The following is a 17,400-nucleotide window of genomic DNA, read 5'->3' on the forward strand; positions in this document are numbered from 1 at the left end:
TTCTGTGCTGTAGACTTATATGACTCTATTTTTAAGACTCTACCAGATATCTGAGGTGGACCCACGAGATTCCATAGCAGCACTCTGATGAGTATTCTGGTGTCCTGGCCAATATTTAGACGTTATTATCACTAAACTAGATTAACTAATCATTATCACATTGCTGCTTTGGGAGACTGCTATGCATCAGCTGACTACCACGTTCCCTATATTTAAAAAATGACTACACTTACATTGGTTGCACAGTGCTTGGGTGGATCAAAACACAAGAGATCCTGCTGATGTTGAAAATCTTGAGCAACACAAGATTCAATATTTGGGCTGAGTTCTGATGAAGGGTTTTCGCCCGAAATGTTGACAGTTTATTTCCCATCATAGATGCTGCCTGAGTTGCTGAGTTCCTCCAGCATTTCATGTGTGTTGGGCAGATTATGGTTGTTAAGGCTGTATAAAATTAAAAATGTTTGTATTTTCATATGTTTTCTTCTTGAGGGTGGTGCTCTGAAATAATGTGCTCTATTTCCCATCAACTATACTGGATTTCAAACTTTTAAAGTTGTTCCCCCCAACTACTTGGGGGCTAAGTAGTTATGGCGCCCAACAGCGACTCCTTTGCTTGCATCTTCGAAAACAGTCCTACTTCCATCTTTAATATCTCTATTTTTCCCTTTCAGGGTTCTTTTGAAGACCCTGACCTGGAGTTACATGCTGACTATGGTTCTTTGCTGGAATGGGACCCTGTCTCGGGGTTCCACAATTGGCGGCTAATTGGCATGCCAAAGTCTTGGCCTAAGATTTCGGCATGGTTTCAGGAGCCTAGGATCTTGAGTAGATGAAGACAGGCAAATCAAGGGTCGGTGTCGCTACAGGAGATCCGTGTGTTGTTGGGGGAGTCAGAACATCTGCTGTGTGCCTGGGGATCCGGGATCCTTGTGAGCTCCAGGCACAGAGCTCGACAAAAGTGATGTAACAGACTTTTAACATTGTAAACTAGCGAGTTGTTCGTTATCTCTCCCCACTCATTGGAAAATGGAGTCACCTCTTTCTCCCTTATTAGGAGTGAGAGAGAGCCTGCAGCATGTTGAACTATCGGGTGAACAATGTAGTCTTTGGGGTAACTGCAAATCTGTGTCCTTGCTATTGCTTTGCTCACACTTGAGTGCTGGTAGCGGGTGCACTTTATTTTTGCCGGTGGGGGGGAGGGGGGATTGTTGCTTGTTGCCACTAATGCGAGGGAGGGAGGGGAGTTGAGAGGGACTTCGGGGTTCTAACACTTAACTGTCATTCGTTCTTTGGGACACTCCTCTGTTTTTGTAGATGGTTGCAAAGAAAAAGCATTTCAGGATGTATATTGTATACATTTCTCTGACATTAAATGTACCTTTGAACCTTTGAACAGCTATTCCACACACACTTTTCCCATTGTCGCAGAAAAGTAGAATCCATGATCAGGGACCCCACCGCCCTGGTCATACTGTCTTCTTGCTGCTGCCATCAGGAAGAAGGTACAGGAGCCTCAGGACTCACACCACAAGGTTCAGGAACAATTATGACCCTTCAACCACCAGGCTCCTGAACCAGCGGGGATAACTTTACCCAACTTCACTCACCCCATCACTGAACTGTCCCCACAACTGGAAGGACTCTTCATCTCATGTTCTCGACATTTATTTATTTATTCTTTTGTATTTGCACAGTTTGTTGTCTTTTACACACTGGTTGTTTGTCCATCCTACTGGGTGAGGTCTTTCATTGATTCTATTGTGTTTCTTGGATTTACTATGTCCTCAAGTAAATGAATCTCAGATTTGTATATGGTGATATATGTAATTTGATATTAAATTTACTTTGATTTTTCAGTCAGGAATCTTTGATAACAAATGAAGGCCAGATTCAGAGGTTGTGGAGAAAAGCCCACAATTGAGTACATTAATAAAAACACCTATTGCATGAAGGAGGAGAGATGCTTACACCTGCTTTGCTTTCCAACAAAATTATCTCAGTTGCATCATGTGCTATTGGTTTACAACAAATATGGTAAAAACTTCACCCTGTAACTCGTAACATTGGCTGATAGACAGAAATAATTTTAATAAGACCATAACACAAAGGAGCAGATTTAGGCCTTTCAGCCCATTGTGTCTGCACTGTCATTCTATCATGGCTGATTTATTTTTCCTCTCAATACTTTCTCCTGCCTTATCCCTGTCACCTTTGATGCTCTTAATAATCAAGAAACTATCAGCCTCTTCTTTAAATTTATCCAATACTTTGGCCTCCACAGCCATCTGTGGTAACATATTCATCACCCTCTGGCTAAAAAAAATTCTCCCTCATCTCTTTGCTGGAGGGACATCCTTCTATCCTGAGGCTGTGCCCTCTGGTCCTGGACTCTCCACCACTGGACACTTCCCAAAATTGTTCCAGATGTGGTCTGACCAACATCTTAGAAAGCCTCAGCATTACTGTAGATCCTTGCTCTTATATTCTAATCCTCTTGAAACATTGTGTTTACCTTTCTTCCTGCCAACTCAACATACAAGTTAACATTTAGGAAATCCTGCCCTAGGACACCCAAATCCCTTTGCACTTCCAGTCTCTGAATTTGTTCCCCATTTATAAAGTAGTCTACATCTTTATTCCTTCTATCAAAGTGCATGAGCATATATTTCCCTATGCTGTCATCTATCTGCCACTTCTTTGCTCATTGTCCTAACCTGTCGAAGTTCTTCTGCACACTCCCTCTCAACACGACCTGCTTCTCCACCCAATTTCAATCCGTTTACTGTCTTCTGGAAGAAGCAATCAATAATGCTGGAACATTTTATCCCTATTAATCTGCTTGCTGAAACTTATTCCGCAGTTCAGAACTCAATAAAGTTCTTCCAGGACAATTTGTTTCCTACTAAGGCAAAAGAGCTGAATGCCAGAAAAATGGTAAAAATTACAACTCTTACTATCAAAGTATCACTCAACCATTTGAGAGCAGTTGCAACAACATTCAAGAATAAAAAGACCTTCATTGAAATAAATAAGCCATTGAAATAAATAAATAAATTATTCATGACTGCAGGGAGTAATATTTATAGGGAGATATGATATAAAATTGCCAGGCTTTTAGAACTGAAATTGCCAGTATGACATGCACAAAAATGCATCCTCATGGAAACACAGTTACTTGCCTCGGGTTGAGGTACTAAACTGGAAAAAGGCCAAATTTGAAGAAATGAGAAAGGATCTAAAAAGCGTAGATTGGGACAGGTTGTTTTCTGGCAAAGATATGATTGATAAGTGGGAGACCTCCAAAGGAGAAATTTTGAGAGTGCAGAGTTTGTATGTTCCTGTCAGGATTAAAGGCAAAGTGAATAAGAATAAGGAATCTTGGTTTTAGAGGGGTAGTGGAAATCTGATAAAGAAGAAGAGAGAGATGTATGATAGGTATAGGCAACAAAGAGCAAATAAGGTGCTTGGGGGGTATAAAAAGTGCAAGAAAATACTTAAAAAATTAGGAGGGCTAAAAGAAGACATGAGGTTGCTTTGGCAGTTAAGGTGAAGGATAATCCTAAGAGCTTCTACAGTTATATTAAGATCAAAAGGATAGTAAGGGATAAAATTGGTCCTCTTGAAGATCAGAGTGGTCAGCTATGTATGGAACCAAAAGAAATGGGGAAGATTTTAATTGGGTTTTTTTGCATCTGTATTTACTAAGGAAACTGGCAAGGAGTCGATGGAAATAAGGCAAACAAGTAGTGAAGTCATGGAATCTATACAGATTGAAGAGGATGAGGTGCTTGCTGTCTTGAGGCAACTCAGAGTAGATACATCCCCAGGACTGTCAGAGTATTCCCTTGGACCTTGAAGGTGACTAATGTTGAAATTTCAGGGGCCCCGGCAGATATATTTAAGATATCGGTATCCAGGGGTGAGGTGCCGGAGGATTGGAAGATAGCTCATGTTTTTCCGTTGTTTAAGTAAAGTTCTAAAAGTAATCTGGGAAATTATAGGCTGGTAAATTTGATGTCAGTAGTAGGTAAATTATTGGAAGGAGTACTAAGAGATAGGATCTCCAAGTATTTGGATAAACTGGGACTTATTAGGGAGAGTCAACATGGCTTTGTGCATGGTAGGTCATGTTTAACCAATCTATTAGAGTTTTTCGAGGAAGTTACCAGGAAAGTGGATGTAGGGAAAGCAGTTGATGTTGTCTACATGGACTTCAGTAAGGCCTTTGACAAGGTCTTGCATGGGAAGTTAGTTAGGAAGATTCAGTCGCTAGGTATACATAGAGAGGTAGTAAATTAGATTAGACATTGGCTCAATGGGAGAAGCCAGAGAGTGGTAGTGGAGGATTGCTTCTCTGAGTGGAGGCCTGTGACTAGTGGTGTGCCACAGGGATCAGTACTGGGTCCATTGTTATTTGTCATCGATATCAATTATCTGGATGATAATGTGGTAAATTGGATCAACAAATTTGCCGATGATACAAAGATTGGAGGTGTAGTGGACAGTGAGGAATGTTTTCAAAGCTTGCAGTGGGATTTGGACCGGTTGGAAAAATGGGCTGACAATTGGCAAATGGAGTTTAATGCAGACAATGTGAGATATTGCACTTTGGAAGGACAAACCATGGTAGAACATACAAGGTAAATGGTAGGACTGAGGAGTGCAATAGAACAGAGGGATCTGGGAAAACAGAAATATAATTCCCTAAAAGTGGCATCACAGGTAGATAGGGTCATAAAGGGAGTTTTTGGTACATTGGCCTTCATAAATCAAAGTATTGAGTATAAGAGTTGGAATTTTATGATGAGGTTGTATAAGACATTGGTGAGGCCAGATTTGGAGTATTGTGTGCGGTTTCAGTCACCTACTTACAGGAAGGATATTAATAAGTTTTAAAAGAGTGCAGAGAAGGTTTACAAGGATATTGCAGGGACTTGAGAAACTGACTTACAGAGAAAGGTTGAATAGGTTAGGACTTTATACCCTGGAGCGTAGAAGAATTAGGGGAGATTTGATAGAGGTGTATAAAATTATGATGGGCATAGATAGAGTGAATGCAAGCAGGCTTTTTCCACTGAGGCTAGGGGAGAAAAGAAACCAGAGGTCATGGGTTAAGGGTGAAGGGGGTAAAGTTTAAAGGGAATATTAGGGGGAGTTTCTTCACACAGAGAGTAGTGGGAGTGTGGAATGAGCTGCCAGTTGAAGTGGTGAATGCAGGCTCACTTTTAACATTTAAGAAAAGCTTGGACAGGTACATGGATGAGAGGGGTTTGGAGTTATAAGGTCTAGGTGCAGGTCAGTGGGACTAGGCAGAAAAATGGTTCGGCACAGCCAAGAAGGGCCAAAAGGCCTGTTTCTGTGCTCTAATGTTCTATGGTTCTATGATTCCAAGTTCCCATTTAACTTATAAGATCCTGACTTGGACATTACACAAAATAGCATAGCGGTTAGAGTGACTCTACTACAGCTCAGGGCCTTCTGGAGTTCAGACTTCGATTCCAGTGTCCTTCTGTAAGGAGTTGCTGTATGTCCTCGCTGTGGAATGTGTGGGTTTTCCCCGGTTCCTCCCACAGTCCAAAGGTGTACCTGGTAGGTTAATTGGTCAATGTAAATTGTCCTGTGACTAAATTAGTGCTAATCAGGTTTGTGGGGTTGCTGGGCTGCCATGGATCAGAGGGTTGGAAACTGTATCACTATATGAAATAAATAAATAAATAAATAAATAAATATTCAGCGATTCAAACAAATGCCTATCAATATTTTCTTAGGGACACTAAGGGACAGAATTTCAAGACCAAAATAAAATTTGTTGACTGTCTTCCCTTCTCCACTCCAACTTCCAGAAAAAACATTTGTCACCTCTGAATTTGTTATCCTAAAGATAAAAGGAGTAACTATTGTATTTATTGATTGCTGCACCCTTCTTACTTTAGCAAGTAGGTGATGTACAGGCAGAGTGGAGCTGGCTTGTTATCATACAACCTAAAATTTAGTTTCACATCTGCCTCCCCAACCCTGGCGGATTCCTTTCTCCTAGGTTAAAAGCCTCTCAGTGTTTTACTCACCAAGTTTGATGGGTATCTCTGCTCCCTTTTCTCCTTCTCCTGCAGATGTTGTGGCAGTCATATGAATGGTGTAAACAGTGTCAAATTCAAGTGTCAGCCAATAGGTCCTCACGGCAATGTTGGTGACATTATCTACCAAGGTAAAGTAAATCTTTTAATGTCCTGTGAATGCAATTGAGTTAGTCAATTAACTCTGCTAATGTTTATGACAATAAACCGGCCACATTTTTAGGAATATTGAATACCAGGAGATGAATTCAAAAATGATCAATCAGGTCCTGCTATAAAATTCATCAAAAGCTGGGAAAAACCCTTATCTTTATTAGTCTCATTTCATAGCTCTTTCCCTGAGCCAGGAACATGATTCCTTTTGAAACATCTTTCTAATTCACTTCCATAAACTCCTACAGAATCTGCTTCCACTTCCTTTTTGTCAATGCATTCCAGATTGTGGCAGCTGACTGCTTAGAATATTTCTCTTCATGACCCCTTAGTTTCTTTCCCCAAGCAGTTATGAGAATTCTCTGGTTCCCAGCATTTGTCACTTGCTTTATCAAAACCTTCTAAGGTTCTGACCATCACAATAAAAACCACAACCTGAGGGGAAAAACCCAGTTTATTTAGCCACCCCTCTTAAATGAAGCCCCACATCCCTGGTTTCATTGCACCTCTGCGACCACAGCTTAGCAGGCCATTCCATTCCATGTTTGAGTCCCTAGCGTTTGTGCTCTCTGCCTGCATTGTGGGACCCAGGATTGAGTTGCCTTTTTAACAGGAGTCCTTGGAGGTGCATATCCATTTATTTTATGTTGCCTCTCCTTCTTCCCTCCTCACCAATACTCTATGTATCACGCCTCCCAACTTCCTAAATTTTATCCGGCAGGCATTGGTTCATTGCATCCTATCTTCCTGAAGTGTACAGCATGCTTCCCCACAATGCACCACACTTGCCAGTTGTTTTGTTATTTGTCATCTTAGAAGTTACGTCCTGTCTATTCAGATCCAAATCACAGTGCAAATATCCCACAGCCATTAAACACTAGCATGACGGGTACGTCCTCGGAAGCATGGAAATCTACCAGGGGGTTGAACATCTGCAAAAATCCAACTGTCCATCAGACGCAAGCTAAAACAGCAATTTACTGGAGACTCAGGCCAGTCTGGCCCATTACCACGAGGATATGGTTTCCCAGTGAGCTCTTTATGCAAGGATTTGAATAGTTTGAAAATGCCCATCATAAAGTAATCTTCATTCACGTAGATTATGTCAGAGTCAGTTCAAGAGTTCTGTCCTACAAATCCAATATTCTTAATGGGAGGTAAGCAACAAATTCAATCGCTGCTGGAAGTCACCCTGCAACCTGGCAAGCAGTGGGAAAGGGGATGTCAACACAATCCTCAGAGATGTTTCACTGACATCCTGGATAAAGATTGTTTAATGTTTAATGTCATTTCCTGTACACAAGTTTAAGGAGGACAAAATAATTGTTACTCTGGATCCGATGCAGCACAAAGAAAAACACACACACGACAAAGAACACAAAAATAATAATAATAATAAAATGCAATAAATATAAATACATAAGATAACTTACATACATAGATTTATTGTATGTCCTTAAAATGAGACTAGGCTGTACATAAGCTGACTGATGTGAAATAATACAATATTGGTGGGGTGGTTAGTGGGTGGAGGTGTTGATCACCCTTACTGCTTGGGGGAAGTAATTGTTTTTGAGTCTTATGGTCCTGGTGTGAATGTCACATGTCCTCTTCCCTTCTGATGGGACTGAAACAGAAAGTCCCCATGCAGGGTGTGTAGGATCCTTCAAAGTTGTCTGCCCTTTTCTGGTGCCTTTCTATATATACGTCCTCGACGGCAGGTAGGCTGGTGCCATTGATGCATTGGGCAGATTTGGCCACCTGTTGTAGAGACTTCCTGTCTGCCGCAGTGCAGCTTCCGTACCAAGCAATGATGCAGCATGTCAAGATGCTCCCTACTGTGCGTCTGTAGAATGACGTGAGTACAGATGTGCAAATGTCCAGCTCTCTTCAGCGTCCTCAGAAAGTGGTGGTGTTGGTAAGCTTTCTTAGCTGTGAAGGTTTTGTGAGATGTGCATTCCCCGGAGATTGAAACCGCTCGCAGTTTCCACTGCTGTGCCAATATGTAAAGGGGTTGTGAATGATGTGATTTCTCCTGAAGTCCATAACCATCTCCTTTGTCTTGCTGATGTTAAGGAAGAGGTTATTTGTCTGGCACCAGGCCCTGAGCTCTTCCACCTCCTCTCTGCAGGCTGTCTCATCGTTGTTGGTGATGGGCCCCACCACTGTTGTGTCGTCAGCAAACTGGACAAAGTGATGGCTTGAGTGCAAAGTGTACAGCAGTGGGCTCAGCACGCAGCGTTGCAGAGCACCCGTGTTGAGAATGATAGGGGGGAGGAATTATAGTGCATCCTGACTGAGTGAGATCTGTTCATTAGAAAGGGCTACAGGGTGGTGTACTTTGACCAAGGAGTAAGAACTTGTTTACCAAAGTCTGTGGGACAATAGTGTTGAATGCCAAACTGAAGCCCAGAAACTGCGATCTGACATAAGTGTCTTGGTTTTCCAGGTGGCAGGGCCAGGTGTGATTCTGTCGGTAATCATACTGGTGAGTGTCCCACCTGGCAGCAATGGAGTTTTTGATATGTGTCATTATCAGGGATTCAAAGCACTTTGTGATGATTGGCATCAATGCCACTGGGCCGTAGTCATTTAGTTCTGAATGTATGGAATTCTTTGGTACCGGAATGACGGTGGCTGATTTGAAACATGTGGGGATGACAGCTTGGATGAATGAAGCATTGAAGATGACCATGAAGATGCCAGGGGGTTGGTGTGCTTAGCCTGGAATATGGTCTGGCTTGGCCTTCTTGGTGGGGGGGGGGGAGTGGATGCTGACTCTCTGCAGAGTCCTCCTCATGTCTCTTGGTGTTACAGGCAGTGGCTGCTCATTTGGGAAGGGGGTGGTTTTTGTGGCCAGTGTTGTGTTGCATGCCTTGAAGTTCACATGGAAGTTGTTCAGAACATCGGGGAGGGAGGCATCACTGGTACAGTCAATGATGTTTTGCCTTATATTGTCAGTAGTGCTCTTGATGCCCAGCCACATACGCTGGGGACCATTATCAGACAGGAGTTCCTGAACATTTTGTGCAGAGGTGGTCTTTGCCTTCTTGATGTCTACGATGGGGTTTCTTCTGGCTGCTCTGAGAGGTGTTCTATCACTGGTCTTGAAGGCAATGACCTGGTCTTTTAGTAGAGAACATACCTCTGCATTCAGCCAAGGCTTCTGGTTGGGCTGTGAGATGACTGCTCTCGATGTAGCTGATGACTGATGAGGAATATTCCTTGAGCTCTGTGTCTGCTCCATTAGTGGTGAGCTCCTTGAACATCTACCAGATGGTCCATTCAAAACAGTCCTGAAGCATGGAGTTTTCCTCGTTAGGCCATACAGTGATGGTCCTATAGACTGGTTTCTCTATTTTCAGCAGCAGTCGGTATGCTGGGATTAACTTTATGTAGTTGTGGTCAGAGTGGCCAACATGGCATGGGATGGCTTTGTAAGTACTGTGTCGTGTAATCATGGAACAGCTTGTTTGTTCCCCTAGAGGACTTGGTGCCATGTTGGAGGATTTGGGTAAAATGTCCTGCAGGTTAACATGACTGAAGTCTCCCACAATTATGAACAGACTGTCCAGGTGCTTGTTTTGTAGAGAGTTCTCCCAGTGGGCCCCAAGCCCCTACATAATGACATTAAGCAACGGTGCAAGGATGCTGCCAGAGAGACAAAAGCCCATTTGGATACTGTACTGTATAATGATCCTGATGTCTGGTCCAGCTGATGCTGAGGACTTGCTGAATTTGGATGTTGATGACCTATCTGTGTATTCCTTGAGCTAATGGAATGGAACTTACCTTGGTCGTAAGAGGACAAGTGATATGCATGATATGCTTGAGCAGACAAGAAAACATGTCATTGAGATTTGTATAATACATTTTGCTTTTATGAGGTATCAATTCATTAAAATCATTGCAATTCCTTAAGGCATCGAAGCAGACTTAAGATAATTTGGGTCACTGAGTCGTGTAGCAATTAAAATATATGCATCACATAATTGAATTTCCAAACCCAATACTCTCATAGCTAATGTAATATCTATTCATCCACTTCATTTTAAATCCCATGGATAACAATTTTGCTAACAACTATTACCTGGTACTTCACAATAATTTGGAACTGCACATAACATAACATTAATCATATTATATTAATTTATGTTAAATGCTACTTAAGCAAATTGTGTTTTAGTAATTGATTTTTATAATTTCTTGCTAGCTGCCTATTAATATCCATTTAAACAAAAATTATTTCATGTTTCTGAATGTTTGCCCAACCAACCGATAGGCCTATCAATGGCAGGTGATCTCACTCTGCTTTTTGAACAAGGGTTAACAATGGTCAGAACCTCTGCAGTTTCTCGATTTGGTTAACTGCTTTACTTAGAGCACTGCTAACCTTTTCATCCTCTTCATCTATTTAAATCCAATGCTATTTCTCTGCTGGCTTCTCCTTTAATCTGTCATTCACTTTCTCCTTTTTGCTGAATACAAATTCAAAGTACATATTTACTATTGCAGCCATATCACGTGAAGATCACCTTTTCAGACACCAGAATTTTTCACTATTTTTAATATTTATGAAAGACTTTGCATTCCTTAATGTTCCATCCACAAATCTATCCTTTAAGCTCTAAGTTCTTTTGCGATGTAGAGCCAGTTCTCTGCAATATATATTAATACTTTTTAAATCTTCATACAGGAAAATAACAAGATATCATATAATAAGTACTAACTTGCATTATCACTCATTCGCTTCCTCCAAAGTGGAAGATAAACAAAACCCAATGGCAGAAAAGAAGTTCATGGGAGGAAAGAAGTAGCCATAATGCTAATGCAGTGCCAGAGATCCACTGCTGTCTGCAAGGAGTTTATACTTTCTCCCTGTGACCACATGGCTTTCTTCGGGGTTCTCTGCTCTTCTCCCACATTCTAAAGGTATTCAGGTCAGTTAATTAGTTGGTAACATGGATGTAACTGGGTGAGGTGATCTCGTTGAGCTGGAAGGGTCAATAGCTGTGTTGTATCTCTAAGTAGAAATGAATGAACAAATACAATGCTGTATGGCTGACTCGAAAGCAGCAGCATTTGCTGAAATAAAATTTTTTTCCAGTGAAGCAATGAGACAATAAAAGCACCAGACCACGCTGTGGAAGCATGAACATGCTCATAATACATAAAGAAGTCAAGAAAATAGAAATATAAAGCAGTAAAAATTTAAGTGACTTCTAAAATACAAGCTCTATTTTAGAAACTTTAAAGAAATAAACAAACCTGGACCAATGTCATTACAATTCTCGTAATATTTTTCCTTTGAATTCTGGAGCTGAGGATAAGCCAGCAGGTTTGTAAGCAGATGATGGGTGTAACATGAATGCAAGGAAAGACAAGCCAATGATTGGGTACAAATGCAGACAGAGCAAAGAAATTGTACCACAGAGGCAAAATTCAAAAGGGCAAAGAATGCAGGACTTGAAGGTGCTGTATTTAAATGCGTGTAGCATTTGGAATAAGGTGGATGAATTCATGGCACAATTAGAGATTGGTTGGTATGATGTTGTGGGCATCACAGAGTTGTGGCTGAAAGAAGACCATAGTTGGCAGCTTAACATCAAGGATATACTTTGTATCAAAAGGACAGGCAGGAAGGCATAGGCAGTGGTGTGGCTTTGTAGGTAAGAGATGGAATTACATCTTTAGAAAGAGGAGACATAGGGTCAGAGAATGATGAATCTATGTGGGTGGAGTTAAGAAATTGCAAGGGTGAAAAAACCACTATGGGAATCATATATAGGCTTCCAAATAGCAGACAAGATGTGGGATTGAGATTGCAAAGGGAGCTGGAAAAGGCATGTAATAAGGGTAATGACACCATTGTAATGGGAACATCAGTATGTAAGGGGATTGGGAAAATCAGTGTGGTGTCAAATCGCAACACAGGGAAGTTGTTAAATGCCTATGAGATGGCTGTTTAGAGCAGCTTGTGCTTGAGCCTACTTGAGGAAAGGCTATTGGGTGTGGTGTAATAACCCAGATCTTATTAGGGAGCTTAACATAACAGAACCCTTAGGAGGCAGTGATCATTATATGATAAAATTCATCCTGCCGTTGAGAGGGAGAAGCACAACTCACACATATCAGTATCGCAAAGGAATAAAGGGAATTACAGAGGCACGAGAGAGGAGCTTGTCCTGATGGATTGGAGGAGGATACTGGTGGAGATGATGGCAGAGCAGAGGTGGCTGAAGTTTCTGAGAATAGTTCACAAGGCACAGGATAGATATGTCCCGCAGAGGGAGAAGTTCTCAAACGGCAGGGGTGACCGTGGCTGACAAAGGAAAAGTTAAGGACTGCATGAAAGCTAAGGAAAGGGCATATAAGGTAGCAAAAGTGAGTGGGAAGTTGGATGATTGGGAAGCTTTTAAAATCCAACAAAAGGCAACTAAAGAAGTTATAAGAAGGGAAAAGATGAAATATGAGGGCAGGCAAGTCAATAATATAAAGCAAGATACCAAATGTTTTTTTGTTATATAAAGAGTAAAAAGGAGGTGCGAGTTGATATTGGATCACTGGAAAATGATGCTGGTGAGGTAGTAATGGAGAACAAAGAAATGGCAGATGGACTTGATGGGTACTTTGTATCCATCTTCACTGTGCAAGACACTAGCAGTGTGCCAGAGGTCTGTGAGTGTCAGGGAGCAGGAGTGAGTACCATCGCTATTACAAAGGAAAAAGTGCTCGGCAAACTTAAAGGTCTTCAGGTGGATAAGTCACCTGGACCAGATACACTACATCCCAGAGTCCCGCAAGAGGTTGCTGAAGAGATAACGGATGCATTGGTCATTATCCTTCAAGAATCACTTGATTCTGGCATGGTCCCAGAGGACTGGAAAATTGCAGATGTCACCCCACTCTTTAAGAAGGGGGAAGGGCAAAAGAAAAGAAATAATAGGCCAGTTAGTCTAACCTCAGTGGTTGGGAAAGTGTTGGAGTCTATTATTAAGGATGAAGTTTCGAGGTTCTTGGAGATTAATGATAAAATAAGTCAAACTCCGTATGACTTCCGTAAAGGGAAATCTTGCCTGACAAATCTGTTGGAATTATTCGAGGAAGCAAAGTGAACAAAGGAGAGACAGTGGATGTCATCTATTTGGATTTTCAGAAGGCATTTGATAAGGTGCCACACATGAGGCTGCTTAACAAGATGAAATCCTATGGTGTTACTGGAAAGGTATTGGCATGGATAGCAGAATGTCTGACAGGCAGGAGGCAGTGAGTGGGAATAAAAGGGGCCTTTTCTGGTTGGCAGCCGGTGACTAGTGATGTTTCCCATGGGTCAGTATTGGGACTGCTGCTTTTCACATTGTTTGTCAATGACTTAAACAATGGAATCAATGGCTTTGTGGCAAAGTTTGTGGATGATACGAAGATAGGTGGAGGAGTGGGTAGTGCTGAGGAAGCAGTGCGATTGCAGCAGGACTTAGACAAATTGGAAGAATGGGCAAAAACATGGCAGCTAGAATGCAATGTTGGGAAAGGTACTATAATGAATTTTGGTGAAAGGAACAATAGTGTGAACTATTACCTAAATGGGGAGAAGGTTCAAACATCAGAGGTGCAGACAGACTGAGGACTCTCAGAAGATCAATTTACAGTTTGAGTCTATGGTTAAGAAGGCAAATGCAATGTTGGCATTTATTTCAAGGGGAATAGAATATAAAAGCAAGGAGATAATGCTGAACCTTTATAAAACACTAGTCAGGCTGCACTTGGAGTATTATAAACAGTTTTGGGCCCCTATCTCAGAAAGGATGTGTTGTCATTGGAAAGGGTCCAGAAGAGGTTCACAAGGATGATTCCAGGAATGAAGGAGTTAACATATGAGCTGCGTTTGGTAGCTTTGGGCCTGTACTCACTGGAATTTAGAAAAATGCAGGGGTGTCTCATTGAAACCTACTGAACGTTGAAAGGACTAGATGGGTGGATGTGGACAGGATGTTTCATATGGTGAGGGGGTGTCCAGAACTAGTGGGCACAGCCTCAAAATTGAGGGGCGACTCTTTAGTACAGAGGTAAGGAGTAATTTTTTTTAGCCCGAGAGTAGCGAATCTGCCACAGACTGCGGTGGAGGCCAAGTCCGTGCATATATTTAAGGCAGAAGTTGACTGTTTCCTGATTGGTCAAGGCATCAAAGGATATGGCGAGCAGGCAGGTGTATGGGCTTGTGTGGAATCCGGGATCAGCCATGATGGAATGGTGGAGAAGATTTGATGGGCTGAATGGCCTAATTCTGCTCCTATATCTTATGGTCTACTGTTTGAAACTGGTGGCCTAGGAGTGGCCAGGTTTCTGTTGTTGGTGTTGTCCAAGTGGGCCACTGAAGGTCACTCAGCTAGGAGGTTTTTACTGGCATTTAATTAGCATTTGGCTGTCATTTACAACATTTCTGATTTTTACCATACTTCATGTATATGACACAAGCAGAAACTAATCATAACCTTTTACCAGGGTTGATTTTACTCTGTGGTAAATGATGCTTAATAAACTACACTTAATTGTGATGCAGACAGAGCATTGGCTTTCAGTCCCTGATGTAGATAACACAAAGGCCTCGACCAGATGACAGAAAAAATGTGCTTACATCGCTTTTTCCTTTGCCTGTATGGTTACACTAGATGGAAGATGATATACAATGCAACACACACAAATAAAAAATGTAAAAACTGAAGGCCTATGTTGCATTGATGGAAATATTCTGAAATACTATTTAGATAGATGAGAAAACTTATTACAATAAGCATTATTTTATAAGGTAGATGTGGAAACCTGAGATATTTAGCAGTACCTTTTGCACTCTCGTGTTTATTTTGTATTCCTACTGTACACAGTGTTCATAATGTGCAACTGAGATAGGTTTTTCTTGCCACCAAAGGAACTCCACTGATCTAGTAGCCTACGCTTTGCTTCCTGTTCTGTTCATTTAGAAAGCATGTACAGTATACCATGGCTTTGCTATTTTTCTTTTGTTCCCTCAAACAGCTCTCAAAACACACAACAAAACATTGTCAACAGGGAACAGGCCAGATCCATTCACTCACTGACCCTATTGCACCGCATATAACTGATTTTCCCCAGTGCTCCAGTCCTCATCTCTTCTCCGCCAGCTCCCCATAATAATTTCCAACTCCGTCACCCTCCAGAGTCGATTTCAGAGATTCACCAGTCTACAAATTCCTGTGTAATTCTGTTTTAAATAATTGCTGCCTAATCCAGTAATTATTTAAACTTATTAGTGAACATCATACTTGTAAACTGATGTGTATTTCACTGAAGAGTTAATTATGAAGGTCATTTTTTGCCACAGCAGCTTGCACAAAAAAATAGTGAGCTTACAAATGTAACACTTACCCAACAGGCTGGTATATGTCTAGGGGAAAAGGAGATCCAGCCACTCACCAACCCCACCTCAGTATATATGAAGGAAAAGAAAATAAAGTACAAGGCGCCAACTTATCAAAGTTCAGTCAGTTTAGTGCACATCGTTGGAGCTCAACCATCGAAATATTCGACCCCTCGTCGCTTGCCTCCGGCCTCCATGTCCTCGCACCTGGGACCACCCCCGATGGTCGACCGAGCAGTGCAGCGCACGTCCACCTTCTTTGGCTTCTCCTTCCCGCCTCCCCTGAAAAGACCGCGAAACCCCCCAAGCTCCCAGCCCCACAAGACAAAATAACATTCCCCATTGGTTAACAAATGAATACAATCCCCATATCAGCAAGTCCAAAGCTAAACAACTGCGAGAGAAAACACTTATCAAATATAAAAGCATTCTTACTCTAGCAAACCAAAGAAGCCATTTTGATTAACATACACAGTACATTGTATATTCTCCCCCCACCAGCAAATGTCATGCCCTCATGACATTACCAGAGTTCCCCAAGGCTTCTTGCAACACACAAAACCCAACCCAAGTGCAGAAAGCAGCGACATAACTACTCAAAACAGTAGAAATCACACTCGGTTCTCCTGACACCACATATGTCAACCGCTCCAGCCTTCCTCTTCCCTCGGCCTTCACGGTGATAGTAAACTGACATATAGCCTTCACTCCAGGGGCAGGGACACTCTCCCACTCCTCGTCCTTCTCCTGTTCCCCCGGCTCCCGACGTGACAAAGCATCCGCATCGACATTCCTGCTTCCGGGGCGGTACCTCGGGCTGAAATCATATACCGACAAGGCCGCCAGCCACCGATGTCCTGTGGCATCCAGCTTAGCCGAAGTCAAAATATAAGTGAGAGGATTGTTATCCGTTCTCACCTCAAACTTGGTTCCGTACAGGTAATCACCCAGCTTGTCCACCACCACCCACTTCAGCCCCAGGAACTCCAACGTGAGTGGGATAGTTTCTCTCAGATGGCGACAAGCTTTGGCTGACAAAGGCTACCGGTCTCAATGCTTTGCCATGTTCCTGGTACAGAACAGCTCCTAGACCCTCTTGGCTGGCATCCGTGTGCAGCACATATGGCTTCTGGAGATTGGCAAAAGCCAACATCAGGGTCTGGGTCAGTTGAAGCTTAGCGAGTGTAATGATCGGTGATGACTAAGACATTCGTGGTGTTGCTGGTGTCAGGCTCAATCGACAGGAAATCCATGCATACCAAGTCCAGAGGTCCCGCACTCTGCAAGTGCGACAGTGGAGCTGCCAACGCTGGCAGGGTCTTCCTCCGGACACAACGACTGCATCCCCTACAGTATTCTTTGACCTCCCCCCTCATCCGGGGCCAGTAGAACCATTTTGATTAACATACACAGTACATTGTACACAACTGTGCTTTGTTGCATTTGATTATTAAGCCTCACGTATTGTTTGCATCAATAATCAAAATGACATGTAAGATTATTCAACACAGGTATCAAACAATTGCTAGAGATGGAGTTGAAAGTTCAAATGGTTTTGGACGCAGAAGTGTTTAGACCACAGGGTCGTGGAGGAGGGGGTTCTGGCACAGTGCAATCTCTGCCTTGTACAGAGAGAGAAGTAATTTACCAATGGGGAACAGGTTAGAAGTGACCCTGCTCCTGTCATTGAACCAGCATAGAGAAGTTTTGCAGCAGCATTAACTGCACTAAAACCACATTTCCCCCTCAAGACAGGAAGAGGAGAAAAAGTAAAGT

The 17,400-nt window shown here is 42.2% G+C and overlaps 1 protein-coding gene across 1 annotated transcript in view; it reads right to left on the minus strand.

Annotated features, from left to right (window-relative positions):
- The window catches only part of LOC132401978 (interleukin-23 receptor-like), a 94,004-nt gene that overhangs the window by 20,464 nt on the left and 56,140 nt on the right, over positions 1–17,400 (minus strand). The window contains exon 14 of the mRNA XM_059984370.1: positions 6,069–6,200. Within this exon, the coding sequence (XP_059840353.1) occupies positions 6,069–6,200 (132 nt within the window). The remainder of the gene's footprint in view (positions 1–6,068; positions 6,201–17,400) is intronic.

The sequence above is a fragment of the Hypanus sabinus genome, chromosome 11, assembly GCF_030144855.1.
Source record: "Hypanus sabinus isolate sHypSab1 chromosome 11, sHypSab1.hap1, whole genome shotgun sequence".
NCBI classification, from domain to species: Eukaryota; Metazoa; Chordata; class Chondrichthyes; order Myliobatiformes; family Dasyatidae; genus Hypanus; species Hypanus sabinus.